The sequence below is a fragment of the Lagopus leucura genome, unplaced genomic scaffold (genome assembly GCF_019238085.1).
Source record: "Lagopus leucura isolate 7727_CA_CO unplaced genomic scaffold, USGS_WTPT01 Super-Scaffold_100027, whole genome shotgun sequence".
NCBI lineage: Eukaryota > Metazoa > Chordata > Aves > Galliformes > Phasianidae > Lagopus > Lagopus leucura.
In genome coordinates, this window is record NW_024962278.1 from 7,975,841 (window position 1) to 7,991,226 (window position 15,386).

The 15,386-nt window shown below is 46.5% G+C and overlaps 1 protein-coding gene across 2 annotated transcripts; it reads left to right on the plus strand.

The window, feature by feature from the left end:
* Positions 1–40: 40 nt before the first annotated feature.
* BRD8 (bromodomain containing 8) lies at positions 41–14,660 on the plus strand. Of its 2 annotated transcripts, XR_006180752.1 has the most exons (22): positions 41–86; positions 354–450; positions 1,101–1,170; positions 2,035–2,084; positions 2,200–2,322; positions 2,476–2,556; positions 3,007–3,071; positions 3,559–3,695; positions 5,572–5,716; positions 6,927–7,136; positions 7,518–7,798; positions 8,215–8,670; positions 9,022–9,115; positions 9,327–9,373; positions 9,745–9,959; positions 10,270–10,362; positions 10,576–10,644; positions 11,302–11,479; positions 12,119–12,223; positions 13,055–13,099; positions 13,682–13,858; positions 14,248–14,660. XR_006180752.1 is itself a non-coding variant. In XM_042880689.1 (21 exons), the coding sequence occupies exons 1-21, from the start codon at positions 68–70 to the stop codon at positions 14,305–14,307; spliced, it is 2,811 nt and encodes a 936-aa protein (XP_042736623.1). In that variant the 5' UTR covers positions 41–67; the 3' UTR covers positions 14,308–14,660. The 2 variants fall into 2 exon arrangements, 1 of the variants encoding a protein (XP_042736623.1); XM_042880689.1 differs by lacking the exons at positions 13,055–13,099; positions 13,682–13,858 and adding an exon at positions 4,128–4,343.
* The last annotated feature ends 726 nt before the right edge of the window (positions 14,661–15,386 follow it).

Here is a 15,386-nt window from a genome sequence, read left to right on the forward strand (position 1 = left end):
GCACGCGCGGCTCCCGGCGGGCTGTGCGCGAAGTTCCGCCCCGTCTCGCTCGGGCCGGGCGGGGAAGATGGCGGCGGGAACGGGGAGTGAGTGCGGGGCGTGTGGGGAGAGGCGGTGGGGAACCAGTGGGGAACCGGTTAGCCGGGGGCAGAGGAACGGCGGCGGCTCGCAGTCACGGTGCTGAGGTGGGAAGGGGCGGGAGAGCGGCCCGAGGAGATCTGAGGAGGTTTGAGGGGAAAGGTGGGGCCAACGGTCGGAATGGGCGGGGCCAACTGGTGATGTGGGCGGGGCTTGGCGCGGAGTGGCTCCTGCGGTGCGGTGCCGCGGTGCGGAGCTTCCCGTTGTCCCTGCAGAGCATAAGCTGCTGAGCGCTGGCCCCACCGAGCCCTGGTCCATCCGCGAGAAGCTCTGCCTCGCCTCCTCCGTCATGCGCAGCGGCGACCAGAACTGGTAAGGGGTGGGCCTGGCACTGTGCGGTGGGTCCTGTGCGATTCTTGTTCCGGCGTGGTACGGGTAGGGGTGTTAAACACGTGCCTGGAAACGGCTCTGCTTCTTCTGGAATAGTGTGTGAAAACAGAAGTACATTAATTGGTGCAGAGCACATGTTTGTAGATTGAATCATAGAGCATCCTGAGTTGGAAGGGGCACACAGGGTTCATTGAGTCCAACTACTGGCTCCACGTACAGCTATCCAAAATACAGACTCTATGTCTGATAGTGTTATACAGACACTTTTTGAACCATGGCAAGCTTGAATAGGAAGAGTTGTGTCCAGGTAGCACACGTACGAGCTGTGTTTGCCATTCCTGTGCTCCTAGCTTGCTTTTGCTGCCTGTTTCCCCCCCCCAGAAAGGGAAGTTTTTGTTTAATTGATTAGAACATGATTTTCAAAGCAAGGAAGGGAAGCTGTTGCAGCAGGAGTAGAGAGATACTTTTGAGTCCAGAGGCCACAGTTGAATGATCCCTTAAAAAAAAAAACAACTCCATCTTGGCAAATCCATTGTGTTAATGGGGACTGTTCTGTGATGAGCATTAAGAGACCTTTTCGCAGTGGTCAGGGTAGGGTCAGTGGGCAGTCATGTGCTCTTTTTCCCCTGCAGGGTCTCAGTCAGCAGAGCCATCAAACCCTTTGCAGAGCCAGGCCGCCCACCTGATTGGTTTTCCCAAAAGGTAAGAGGCTGCCAATGTAGTCCTGGAAAAAGTGAATTCTGTATGCGGTGTGCAAGGCAATAAGATTACAAAACTGAATTGTTATAAGACTGGATAAGGTTAAAAACAAAAAGAGCAGAATGATCAGAGACGTGGAAAGCTCCCTTCTAAGGGATGACAAAGTAACGTAGAACCTTTTGGCATAAGAAAGAGATAACTGAAAAGAAAAACAACAGATGCCCATACAATTGTGAGCAGCGTGCCAGTGGTGAACAGGGCTTGTCCAGTAGAAGAGTTAGAGGCTATTAAGTAGGACTAACAGGAGGCAGGTTCAAAGCAAACCAGAAGAGGCACGTGATTGAGCTGTGGGGTTTTGTGGATCCCCTTATGTTTTGGTGTGTCCAAGTGTTTGGCCAAGCACCAGCAATTTTTGTTAGGTAAGGGCCAGAGAGAAATTAAGAGAATTAAGGGAGAAGTCTCTTTTCTGGTTTGGTTTTAATGTCATTTACTGTTTCTGTAGTTTTGTTAAGCTTGATTTAATACTATCTTGTCTTCTTCATTGAAATATTTTTGGTCTGTGTTCACACACTGAAGTGTTACAGTTACAGATTTCTTGTTCATGTTCGGTTCTTTTTTTCTTGTTGCTTTTTGTTTTTTGGGAATGTCTGTTTTTTTGTCTTTGTTCTGAATCAGCCAAATCTATGCTAGAATGAAAGAGTGAACTTGCTTCCTCCTTTTGAGGTCTGCTAAATTGTATCTTTGGGAGAAACTCGGGAGAATTCTGTTCATAAAGCATTAGACCTCTGAAGAGTAGTGGCCTGAAGGTTTTGTAGGTAGGTTGATCTGACTCTTTGATGTCCTCTGATTTTCTTTCTTTCTTTTCAGCATTGTGCATCTCAGTATTCAGAGCTCTTGGAGACTACAGAGACCCCTAAGTGAGTATAAAGTCTGAAGCAAATGCAGACTGGGAACAGCGGGCAGCAGCCATGAAAGAAAGGAGAACTCAGATTTTCTGCTTCATGACTGTTTTGTTTTCCTCTTGTTCTACAGGAGAAAGCGTGGTGAGAAAGGAGAGGTGGTGGAAACTGTGGAAGATGTCATTGTGCGGAAACTGACTGCAGAACGGGTTGAGGAGTTGAAGAAAATTATTAAAGAAACACAGGAGAAATACAGGTATGTGGCAGAGGCAGAGCTGTGGTGTGCCTGAAAACCTGTCCTGAAAAAGTGGCCTAAGTGGGATGGTGCTTGGGGCAGAAGCGTATGGAACAGGAGTTTTTTGGGCTTATTGTTTGGTAATAAGTAAGTAAGAAGATTTTCTGATTACAGGCAACTCAAGAAGGATGCAGAGCTGATCCAGGCTGGACACATGGACAACAGACTGGAGGAGCTGTGCAATGAGATTATGATGTGGGTTATTTAATTATTTCCACGTTGTTTTCTTCTGAGATTGTAGTCCCTGATGTTTTGTGTTTGGCAGACGTCTTTGGTTCAGTCCTTTTTGAACTGAGAGAGATAGGTCATGCTTTGGCCTCTGGAGGTGAACTTAGGTTGCGGGACAGCAGCTGATGTGAAACGTCTTCCAGAGTTAGATAGAGTTAGGATAGAATTTGTCAATGGCTTGCAAAATGATGCTTGCTTCTACCATTTTGATGTGCTACTGGAAGTGAAACTTCCTGTGAAGCGTTTTATTCTCTTGTTGGCCTCTGATTCTGCTTTCCTCCTCAGAGGATTTAAGGCTGAGTCCACAGAGTAGTTCATTGTTGTCTGGAGATTATGGGGTAGAGGCCAGTAAACTGATTGTGTGGGAGAAGCTAAGGGGCAGTGGAACACATGACAAGATTTTTATTCTGTGTACAGAAAGAAGAAGCTGGAGGAGGAGGAGGCAGAAGTCAAGAGGAAGGCTACAGATGCTGCTTATCAAGGTAAGCTGGACAGTTGCTTCTTTGCTCCCCAAGGGATGTGCTTCTGTTCTTCAGAGCCACTGGAAAATACCATGTCTTACGACCTGTTTGGTGTGAATTCTTTGCCCTCGGGGTGGAAGAAAGAGTTTGTATTCTCTTTCCAGCAAAACACAAAGAGTACTGATAAGAAAACAAATTCTGTAGAAAGGGCATGTGTAAGAGGAATAAGAATTTGTTCTGAATGTTTCATCCATTCACAGTTCCTAGGGCAATGCAGTGAGCAACCCCAGCAGTGGTGGGATGTGGTAAATACCCAGTTGCTGGGGAAATGAAATTCAGGTGCATTACCAATCCCTAGTATTATCTGTGATCTTAGTGTGGTGTGGTGCAGGAAGTTTCTACAGTATAAATTGTTTTCTTAGGGTTCTTTAGGCCAGTCAGAAGTAACTCAGGAGCTGTCCAAGATGGATGGAGTCATGGAATCCCTTTCTCTTCTGTTCTCTTCCAGCTCGTCTGGCCATTAAGAATCCGCCACGCAGGTTAACGGGTGTGATGGTTCGCTCCCCTGCAGGTTCAACCTCTCCGGGGGGAGACTATGCTCTGGGAGATCTGTCTCAGCCTGCTGTGGATGAGGCCAGCCCAGGGGTAAGAACACTTCCCATGGTAAGAGGGAAAGACCAGCTTGGGACATGGGGTTCTGCATCCTTCGTGGAACAGGAGCGTGGGGAGAAGCCCTTGGCTTGTTCTGCAGACTTTTCCTTGTGGTAGTGCTGTAGTGTGGTTGATGTACAGTGCTGCTCGAGAGACGTGTCTTCCTCCTTGTCTCTGATGATCAGGTGCCTGAATCAAAGGCTGTGTAGAGGCAGCAGTGGGTTGACCAGGCAGTCTTCTGTGTGTGCCTGGGAAGTGGCACTTCAGGGCAGGGAAAGGGTGAAAGCCTGGAGTAGTGTAGTGAGTGAATGTAGTAGGTGTCTGTGGTGTGCTGCTCTTGATCACTGCTCTTGGGGGAAGGAGCAAGTGGGACTAGTCGGTGTGGTGGAGTGTGGCTTTGAACAGTGTGGTTTTTCTCTTTCTCAGGTCACTCCAGGGACATTGCCCAGCACCCCAGTTGCCTCCTTCATTGGAATCCCTGACACCCCTCCAGGCTCTGCTCCCCTGGATGCCCCCATGACCCCAGTCACTGATGATTCACCCCAGAAAAAGATGCTAGGACAAAAAGCAACTCCGCCTCCTTCCCCTCTGCTCTCAGAGCTGCTGAAGAAGGGCAGTCTCCTGCCCACAAGCCCCAGGCTGGTATGGAGCTCTCTGCTCATATATACAAGCACACAGATAATCTGCTCCAGACTCTTCCACTGAAAAAGGAGGAGCTGCAAAGGCTTTTAAAAAATATACTGTTGTGTGAGAATCCCAGCAGAAGAGAAATTTGAGAGATAATTATCCCTGTGAAGCCACAAAGGTGGGATTCTTTCCCAGCTTTACTGGGGGTCCAGGGCTGCAGGTGTCAGCACACGGAACTGGCTGTCCCTAGCTGTAAGGAGTTGGAGTTGCAGGCTTTGGTAGAGGAAATGGTTCTCACTGGGGCTGCGTGTTAGTAGGCATCATCCCGGTCAGTCTCCATGGTTCTTGTTGAGTTCTCCTTTGGGCTCACAGTTCTTGCTTACATCTTGGCAGGATGTAATCTTGTGCTTCAGTCTTTATAGTGGATCTTAGTGTAGGAATAGAGAGTCCCTCAGTGAAGTTTATGACCAATATTGAAGTTCTTCAGTCTTCTAGTTGTAGCCAGTTACTAAAATAGTTGTGATGTCATTTTGGCCCTTCTGGTGTTAGTGACTACAAGGTGTAGGAAGGAGGGCAGCCATTGCTGACTCTGATCAGAGCCCTTCAGAAAGCAGCAGCCATCAGCCTGCACACGGCATTGATTCCCTGCAGTAGTGCTTGTGTGATGAAGTAGATGTATTGCTGTTGATGATTTTTTGGTAATCATATTTGGAGTAATTTCTATACATTACCTTGTCTAGGTATTCCATGCTCTGTCTTAGTGGGCTGCAGTGTAAGATACGACAAAGGAAAGAGAATGGCTGTGGAAGTCTTTGGGTTTTCTTTGTATCAGTTGATTCAGTCTGTTAGTGGTTTAGAGTGTGACCTTGACAGAGTTACATTCCATCTTCATGTGTCAGTTTCTCTGAACTCAAAGGATAATTCCTTGCCATTTTAAGGGGTAGAGAGGCTAACTCTACCGGTATTGTAAGGAATTGTGTGATCTTTGTGCTGAGTAACTGAGGTAGAGCAAATGATGTTTCTGTCCTACCTTAACGGGAGTTTGCACTGTAGCTGTACTGTAGTTGAAGAATAGTTTTAAACTTGCATAAGGGGACCTTAGGCAGGGACTAGACTGGACAAAGAGCACAGAAGAATTGCTGAGACAGCAAATGATGGATATACTCACAGAGGTGCATATCTGGCAGAGAATCGCTGATGTGTTCATATCTCCAGGAACTTCAGTTGTGTCCTCCTTTGGCAGGTTGGTGAAAATGAGATGGCAGTGGCTTCTGGTCACATGAACAGCTCAGGAGTCCTGCTGGAGGTAGGAAGTGTCCTTCCAGTGCTGCACAGTGGGGAAATGCAGTCAGCACCTGGTGCTGTTCCTGCATCTCCTGCTGCTTCAGGTAACTCAAAAGGGGTTTTTTCCCTGTTCGGTTCTCCCTTTAGAAGTCCCTGAGGCTTAGCAATGTTGCTGTTACGTGCCATAATTTCACAGACTGTTTTATGAATTCTCCTTGGAGAGAAATGAAGAGCATTTCTCAGCCTGCCTCATCTGGGGGCTTCTTTACAAGATCTGTTGCTATTTCTGCACTCTTATCCCTTTCCCTGTTTTCCTTCTGAGAAGACTAATTCTTAATGGGAAAAATATATGTATATATGTATGTATGTCTTGGTCTGAAATGACTGGAATGGATAGATTTGATTGGCTCTGGTCCATCCAGTCTAGTTTTCTGGGTTTGATGCTGGCCTAATACCTGGCAGTTCAGTTTAGAAATGAAGATTTAGTTGACAGGGAGTTGGGGAAAATTGCATCTAGTGTCTGAGCCTCAATGTGTCTAAATACAGCTGCCTGTGAAACTGCAGACTTCATTTACCTTACCTCTGCTTCTCAGGGGAGCGCTGAGAATTAGACTGCAGTGGACTGTGGGCTCTAGAGAAAATTCCATAGGCTGAGTGAGAAGGGACAGTGTGGGAATCTGTGCAATGAGGCCTTTCAGAACCTCCTGCCTGAGATGAAGTTCCTTCTCAGCTCATACTAACGAAGGATTTATTAATGTTGTCTGCAGCTGAGGGTTTACACCGTTTGTTCATACGTAATTCCAAATGAATAATCTTACTTTCCTTACCCATCTCTGTTCTTTAAGACCTTTTAATTTGGTCCAGATGGTTCAGTAAATTCAGACTGGAAGTTACGGCTGAGTGGCAACCTCTGATAACAAAGGAAGTCTCCAAGAAAGACCTGCAAAGAGATTCCCTCTGCTCCCTTCCACCTCCTGTGATGACTGTTTGTCTTGGCTTACCCTGTGTGTCTCTCTCAGTCCGGGTTTTCAGATTTCCTGTAATTGTATTGGAATGAACCTTTGGAAGGGGATCTCTCTGCATGTGTGGCTTAGCCTGTCCAGGCCGTACTTTGAACACTGTCCCATAGTCTGCATGATTTCATCTCTGACTGCACCTAGGAATCATGCGTTTGTGGTGCAGCTTTCTTTACAGCTTTTGGGACTGTCAGTAGGTACTATTTAGTGTGTTCTCCCAGAGGAAGCCACCATACGAGTGAGGAACCCAGCGGTGCTGCTTCTCGCTCATGTGCTTTTCCCTTCTACTCTCTGGTAGGTGCTCCTACGCTTTCCCGGCTTTTAGAAGCTGGTCCTGCGCAGTTCACCTCACCTCTTGCTTCCTTCTCCGCTGTTGCCAGCGAACCTCCAGCTAAGCTCCTGCCACCCCCTGTAGAGCCTGTGTCGCAGGCAACCATTGTCATGATGCCCACGCTGTCAGCACCATCCGTTGTGCCACCAGCTGCAGCTCCAGAAAGCGTAGTCACAGGTGCGTGTCTGAACGGCGCACTCATAGGTGGTAGAACTTGCCTTGGGCACAGCACCCAGCAAGCTCTCAGCTAGCATTGTACCATCTCCGACTCGCCTTCCTTTCTGAAAGGATGGTTATGGCTGGGTTTTGGAGTAAACAGGTGGTGAATATGGGATTTAAACAGGGTTTGTTGGGCGGGAGTTGCTGGATTGTGATTCAGGGGCTGATTCCAGGCATGGAATCTTTCTCTCTGCCGTGGGAAAGCAAACATGTCACCCGTATTTGTCTTGCACTTTTCTATGCTATGCTGTTATGGGTGGAGCTGGGATACTTGAGACTGGTGATTGGTCTTAGCCACTGCAGTATTTGGTTATGATTGTCACTCTTATCCCTTTGCAGTGAGCCAGCCAGAAGCCTGTGTTTCCATGGAAGCAGTGTCTGATTCCCATACAGTGACAGTATCCATGGACAGCAGTGAAATATCCATGATCATTGATTCAATCAAGAAAGAGTGCCTGGGTTCTGGAGCTGGCAGTACTGCAGGGTCTTCCAAAGATCACTGCATTGATGGGAAAGAAGACCTGGATTTGGCTGAGAAGATGGATATTGCAGTGTCCTATACAGGCGAAGAGCTGGACTTTGATACTGTTGGAAATATTATAGCCATCATTGAAGACAAGGTAAACAGGCAAAGCACAGAGCTGGTAGCCTGCTTTCCCCATCAGGTTAATCTCAACCGATTACTTCTTGCCAAATTAATCAGCTTAAACAAGAAAGGAATAACTTTTTCAAAATGCTCATTTTCACAGTCATTGTCAGTAGAAAGCAACTGTGACACCAGTGCCACATTTAGCCTGGTGCTTCGCTCCAGAATACAGACAGAAATCTCTCTCGTGTTGGATAGGGTTTGAGTCAGTGCCCTTTTACTGAAACTCAGACTCCACAGCGAGTGATGGGACTCTGCTAAAAGCAACTCTGTAGATCTGTTACACCCAGCTATTCCACAATTAGCTTGCTACCAAATAACAGTGAATTATTTTTAGTCCCTCTGTCTGACCTTGGTCTGCATTTCTCTGTGTTTATTTTGGTAATAAAGGTAGACGACAACCCCGAAGTTCTGGATGCGGCAGTTGTGGAAGCTGCTCTGTCCTCTTTCTGTGAAGATACTGATGACCCTCAGGCTTTGCCTGGCCCATGGGAACACCCAATTCATCAGGAACATGAGAAACAGGCCCAGATACCCCAAGTGTCTGTGACTGTGAAGCAGGAGAGACTGGAGTGTGAGGAGCCAGAGGCAAAGGGAATTCGAGAGCTAATGGGCATCGGAGAGCTGGGATCAGAAATAAAGACAGAACCTGCAGAGCAAGAGCAGAATCAGCTGAGCGCTGAAGAAACCATGTCAGCAACGACGAGAGTAACAGAAACGCCAGAGCTTAGGAGTCAAGAGATTGAGGAGGATCAAAGAGCAGCTGTGGCAGCAGGAGAGAGCTCTGAAATTGAAATAGAATCGACCAAGGGAGAAGACACAATGCACAATACGGTGAAGACTGAGGTACGTGAGCTGAGAGGCCTGAAACTGATGTGGGGAAAGAGGAGCAGCTGTAGTAGGCAGGAAAGAGGTTTAGAGGAAGGATGAGTGCTGGGTTGAAGGTGACATCAATGAATGTGGCTGACTGTTTCCTTGGGAGTCGTACTGCCGATCCGTTCGATCTGCAGGGAACTTCTCTGCTTTAGGCAGTACTTTGATGTAACTCCCCTGGCCCATGTGCAGAACTGCTGTTGGGAAGGTGCTCAGTGAAATTCATTGCCTTGAGCTAGGTTAGAGTGAGATTAGTTGTGCCCACACCTTCACTGAAGTAAGCTGACACAAACGTCTAGATTTGTGCATTTCTCTTCCCTCCAGACCCCACCTGATGATGATTCATCCCCTCCACAAGTCCCAAATGTGAGTGAAGACTCCTCACAGGCTGATGTTCAGCACAAATTTGAGCTGTCAGGTAACTTAATACAGCTAGGAAATCTTTTACATGCAACATTATTAGCTGGATAGATGTCAGTGATCTGGTTCAGGTGTTTTGGGGTGGAGGGAGAAAAGTATATGTAGGGACAGGGGTAATTACTGCAGGACAGTAGGCTTTGGTTCAGGAGCTTTTGTAGAAAAGACTGCATTAGAGAACTATAACCTTTCTGCTTCTCTTTCTTTCGCAGACTCAATGAAGGAGGAAGCCCAAGCCCTCTTTAGGAGTCAGATGAAGGTAATTGTGAATTGGCTGCAGTCCTCTTGGTTTCACTAATAAGACCTCACTGCTGCTGCTTTCTGGCTCCCACCTACTAAAAAACAAAGCCTGTGTTCAGCTTTCTGCACTGAGAAATAGTCAGCATGAAGTTGGGAACTAAAGGGGAGATTGCTTCAGGCCCTGTACAGCTGAGTACACGTGTTTCTATGTTTAAGCTGTTGGCAGTGGGAAGTAAGGCAGGATAGTAAGCAGAATTTTGTGGAAGTGCCTGCACAGTTGTCAACAGCTATAGTAAGAATATCACTTTGCTTGCTGAACCATAGTGCTTTGGAGGCTTTGAGTTGCTGCTGTAGTTGGCCGTGCAGACTTATGAGCTCCTTGTGTTTCAGGATGGGCAGGGTGAAGAGGATGATGAGGATGGTGCCAGTGAGGCTGCCAGTTTGGAGGAGCCCAAAGAAGAAGATCAAGGTGAGGGATATCTGTCAGAGATGGATAACGAACCCCCTGTGAGTGAGAGCGACGATGGCTTCAGTGTCCACAACGCACCATTACAGTCTCACACACTAGCTGACTCCATCCCCAGCAGCCCAGCCTCCTCGCAGTTGTGAGTATCAGTGAAGCTCTATGTCACACAGGTGCAAATCCCAGGCTGTTTCCTGGGGGGAGTGTAGGATTCTCATTTCTGTTTTGCTCAGTGGGTGCAGTGGGGGAATTTGTTGATGATTTGTCTGGCACTAGATTGTCCTTACTCAGAAGTGCAGGTGTTCATACAATGCTGTAGTGCCAGGTCCCATTTTTCATATCTCTCTCCAGCTTGGTTTACTGTAAGCATGACAAAGGCAAAATGAACTGTAAGGTTTCTACTCCAAGACAATATGGAGATTCACAAAGGAAATCATACCGTTTTTTCTCAGCTCAGTGTGCAGTGAGGATCAGGAAGCAATACAGGCTCAGAAGATCTGGAAGAAAGCCATCATGCTGGTTTGGAGAGCAGCAGCTAATCACAGGTGAGTTTGACGTCTTGAGAACTGGCAGAAAGAAGTGACTAATATCAGGCAAGCCTGTCCTTTCCCAACTCTGTGGCTTACCTGCCTTGATACAGGGTGAATCATACTGTTAGTGATAGCAGGCAAATAAACATGAGAGCATGACACAAGTATTTGAGAATTGCTCCTCTATTGGCAAGGACAGGGCATTCAGTGGAGTCTTTCTCTCTTTAGGTATGCCAACGTCTTCCTGCAGCCTGTGACTGACGATATAGCACCGGGCTACCACAGCATTGTGCAGAGGTGAGTCTCAGCATTCTTATGTCACGAAAACTCTGGTGTATTTGTGTAAGAATTTCAGGCAGGAAAAGTCTAGATTTCATCTGTTGTTCAGACTGCAAAACTTGGAAAATACTTTTCTTCTGACATCATTCAATTTCCCCAAGAAAAAGAGTCATCTTCAGTAATGTATACAAGTCTATACACAGCCCAACCCTTGAATGAAGTACAGACTTGACCAGAATGCTTTTTATCAGTGAAGTGGTATGTGACTATCTCTGTTTCTGTCCAAGGGTTGAATTTATGGTTTGACATTCCAAAGACCTGGGTTCCTTGATCAGCTCTTTTATTGTCTCAGAAAGTCCAGATTCTGGGAGAGTTACCAAAATACGCCTAAATAGTCCAGTGGCTCTGGCTCCCTTATGTCTCCCAGGATGCCTGGAGAAGGCAAATGCCTCTCTTGAGGCAGCTGTTCTGCATTGTTACCATTCCTGTTAACTGCTGAGCAGCCTGTGTCCCCTGATCTGAGGCCTTGAACTCAGGAATGCAGCCTATGTGGAGAACATATTCTGCTAAATTAAATAGATGGTCTAATTAGATATGTCGTAGTCCTTAGATTGTTTGCAAACGAGAAGGGAGAGAGTTACATATTTGTGTTGCTGTTTTGAACGTATTTCATAGGCCAATGGATTTATCTACCATCAAGAAGAACATCGAGAACGGGCTGATACGAACCACAGCTGAGTTCCAGCGTGATATTATGCTGATGTTTCAAAATGCAGTTATGTACAATAGCTCTGACCATGATGTGTACCATATGGCTGTGGAGATGCAGCGAGATGTCCTGGAGCAGATCCAGGTAAAGTACTGAGCTGAGGCTGTTTCAGAACAGACTGTCTGCATTGCTTCACAGGTACAGGAGAGACTTCTGGAAGTGCAAACAAAGTTTCACTCACAGTGTCTTCAAATGAAGTCCCATCTTTGCCTGCTTGTACCAGCTTAGGTGTTTGTGGCGAACTGGATTGTTAAAACTAACACAGCAAAATGTTTGGTTTAGCCCAGGCTAATTTCAAACCTAATTTCCTTTGGGGGTGCACATATGCTTAGGCCAGCAAGAACTGGGGTGTGGTTCAGGAACAGAAACAAGCAGCGAGATCGGTGAATGACAAGGGACGCAACTGCTGCTTTTGGTGACTGTCAGTCTGGGCTGGCTTGAGGCATATACAAAACTGTCTGAGAATATGTATCACTTAGAATTTCTTCTGAAGTGGAAAGTCCCAGCTGCCTGGGCTGTCATAGTTTGAACTGGATTTTTATAGTCCCTCCGGACTCATGGCTTCTGAGGTGAATGGGGGAACTTATTCTGAGTAGCAAACAAGGAACTGAAACTGTCTCTGACCCAATCGTTCCCAGCCCTGTGGTTTGTGATGGTTAGCTGACAAGCTCTAACTGAGCTTGTTTTGCTTGAGAATCTTAACAGAGCATGGTTTTCCTGCAGCAATTTCTGGCTACACAACTGATCATGCAAACATCAGAGTCGGGGATCAGCGCAAAGAGCCTGCGCGGGCGCGACTCCACTCGCAAGCAAGATGCTTCAGAGAAGGTGAGAATGCTGCACCCTGCACAAGGGTGGCTGGTGTCTTTTGGAGAATCTCGAGATACTGCACAAAGTTCCAGTACCAAAGATGTGCAGAATGTTTTTAGATTGAAATAGCTCCTGCATCTTCATGTGAACAATTTATCGTTATCATTTTTCTTTAACTAAGTCCATTGATTAGACTTCAGCTCTGGAGTTGCACATCAACCCCAAAATGGGTCTGAGAATCATGAGTTATTTCTGCAACCCCTCTGTTTCTTTCCATGATTTCGAGAGCAAGTGATGAAAAGTGTTGTGAAATGAGTAGAATATTGGAGGAGGTGTGGTATGGCAGGAAGGTGTAACAAATTGAAGACTAGCCTCTGCCATGTTCTTCACTTCTAAGTCAGGTTTTCAGAACCAGAGAGTTACTCGAGTCTGGTTTGCTGTTTAAAACACACCATGGAACTTTGCACTTTCACACTGATCTGAGATACCCAGACTTGATTACATGACCTCACCTGCTCTCAGCTGGTACACATAACATTGTGACAGCAAGGATTCCCTGCTTAGTTCAAGTAGAGAGTGTGGCAGACTGCAGAGTGCAGCTGTTCTTTCGGTGGTACGGGCCTTGCCATAACTGGTGAGGGAATAAATGTCCCTTTCCTAGCATTCTTGCTCTTGCCTTATTCCTCTTCTGTGCATTTTTATGTTCCTGCCATGTAAGACTGAAGCCATGCGGGAAGGGGAGTGGGGCACATGTTTCTCCATGCTCACGTGTGGGCTTATTGCTTCTGTGTGGTGTGTGCATTTCCCTATCTGATATCTGATAAATCCTTCTGTTTGGCCTTTTAACAGGACAGTGTCCCAATGGGCTCTCCTGCCTTCCTTCTCTCTCTCTTTGTAAGTATTGAAAGGCTCCAGCAGGTACTGCAGTACTGCTGTCATTGTCCTCTGCTCCTTGTCTGGGTGATCACTGCACTGTCACAGCGTCCTCTGCATTACAACAACATGTGTTTAACTTTGGGTCTGTACAACCATGAACTGTAGAGACTAATCGTTTCAGATCCTTCCTCTTGGTTTGGGTGAGTGGGTGGGTCTTCAATCCTTCTTCTGTTTCCAAGTGTTCTTATTTTGTCATCTGCCTTGCTGTTTTCCACAACTGCTCTCCTGCTTTCTTTCCATGTAAATGGGAAGACACACCAAATAATGCATTACTATAGTTCTGACATCTCTCATGCTTACACAGCTGCCTCTTCTTCACATTCAAGGCCATACAAAGGGCCTGGGGAAAGTGAGGATTCAGCTGCATTCTCTTTGTTGTTCATGGACCAGAAAACAAATAACAAACTCCGCAGAAATACCTTTCTCTTTGCCCATGGTAATCTGGAAGTGTTTGCAAAGTGTTCCCGAGCCTCTGAGTTGCAGGGAGGAGAGAGGGGAGGAAGATGGAGAGTTTATTTTTTCTCTCGCATATATCTAAAGACAGAGGAGTACTCCAGGAGAGTCAGCATGTCAGCCAGAGGGAGAGGGCAGCGGATCAAAGGAAGCTCTCAGCTCGCCTTCTGCTCATGGAAAGGAGCTGTACGGAGAAGCTAGGGAGCTAGTGCCAGGGTCACTCAACTGGAGGAGCACTTCCTGTAGGGATCAGCAGCTGATAAGGTAGGTTAGTCAGCAATTTTTTCTTTCCATCTTAAGAGCCAAGCTAGAATCTATCACTTTGGAGAAAGCCTGCACACTGCAGGCTCCAAAAACATCTGTCTGGGTGAGAACCTTTTTGCCCATCTCTGTCCTGGCCACTGCTAATGCGCAGAGATGCTGCAAATCCCAGCACCCGTGCTGTATCCAGAATGAATTCTAGGTAGGTCTGCAAGCAGGCCTCCCCAGGCCTTCTTAGCAGAGCTTCCCTTTTTCTCCTGTTTGGAAGGCATGAAAAGTTGTTGCCAGATGCACAATTTCTTACCTCCATACGCTGGAGGAAATGTTTTGTGTCTAAGGTTGCATAACTGGTTTCTGCTAATGCCAGTCTTTTTGTTTGCCTTGTGACTTAGGATGGAGGCACCAGAGGGCGTCGCTGTGCCATTGAGGCAGACATGAAGATGAAGAAATGACGCCAGAGAAAGAGGGGAAAACCCAGCACCTAACATCCAGAGCTGGAGTGCAAGCAAGATGCTGTTAAAGCTGTTAGAGGCAGAAGAGCTGCAGGTCCATTTCTGGGACCTGTTCCACCTTCTTGGCTTGAGTCTGGGAAGCGACATCTCATCAGAATGTGTTACCCAAAGAAACTTCCTTGGAGGGGAAGACTGGCCCCCCTGCCTGTTCTAGGGCAGTCGTCTTGGGCTTCATCAGTGTTCTGGTGTTAGCTAGCAACTGGTGGCTCGTATGTACTGTAATGTGAAGTGTACAGATTTCTACTAGTGATGTGTAAATGTGTATGTATATTAAAGCCTGGGGAAAAAAAAAATATCCAGTATACAGTGTTCAGTTTTCTGAGCTTCACAGCTCCCTTTGATGGGGAGCCCTGCTTTTGTACGAATGTGCGTACAGACCTTGAATTCCTGCAAATACAGCTCTCTTCCAGTTACCCTTTAAAAGCTCTGCAGTGCTTTGGTGTTAGAGGCAGTACATTAATAATTAGAATGCTGCATGGTCTTTGGATGGAGGGGAAGGTTTGCTGCCTGGATGTAAGGATATGGCACTCTTGTTATGAAATGGGACATCTGACCATGGAAAGTGGAAATGCTGCAATCTCACTGGCGCTTTCCTTAAGAGACCAGTATATTGAATGCCATGTTATTTGCCTAGAAATTTGAAAAGAGTGTATGAGTTGTGGTGAAAATCTGTTTCTCACAGCTGGAGGCATGCCTGTATCTGGTTTCACAGCAGAAACTTTTAACTGTTTTTTTTTTCAGCTGGTTATTACAGTTCTTAGGAACGTAGATGACTGAGTTTAAACTCCTGACTCCTGATTTTCTGCTAACTGTTGTGCAATTTTTTGCCCGTTTACATTCACAGGAGAAAAGAATGACAACACAAAAAATCTCATGGTCCTGATGTTTGCAGCAGCTAGAAGGTGTCTGTACGTGTGTGTGTTTGCATGTGTGCAGGACTCAGCTTTCTGTCACACAAGTTGCAGGAAGCAGTCATTACAGTTAATATAGAGGGATTGTTACCTTAACTAATGAGAGGT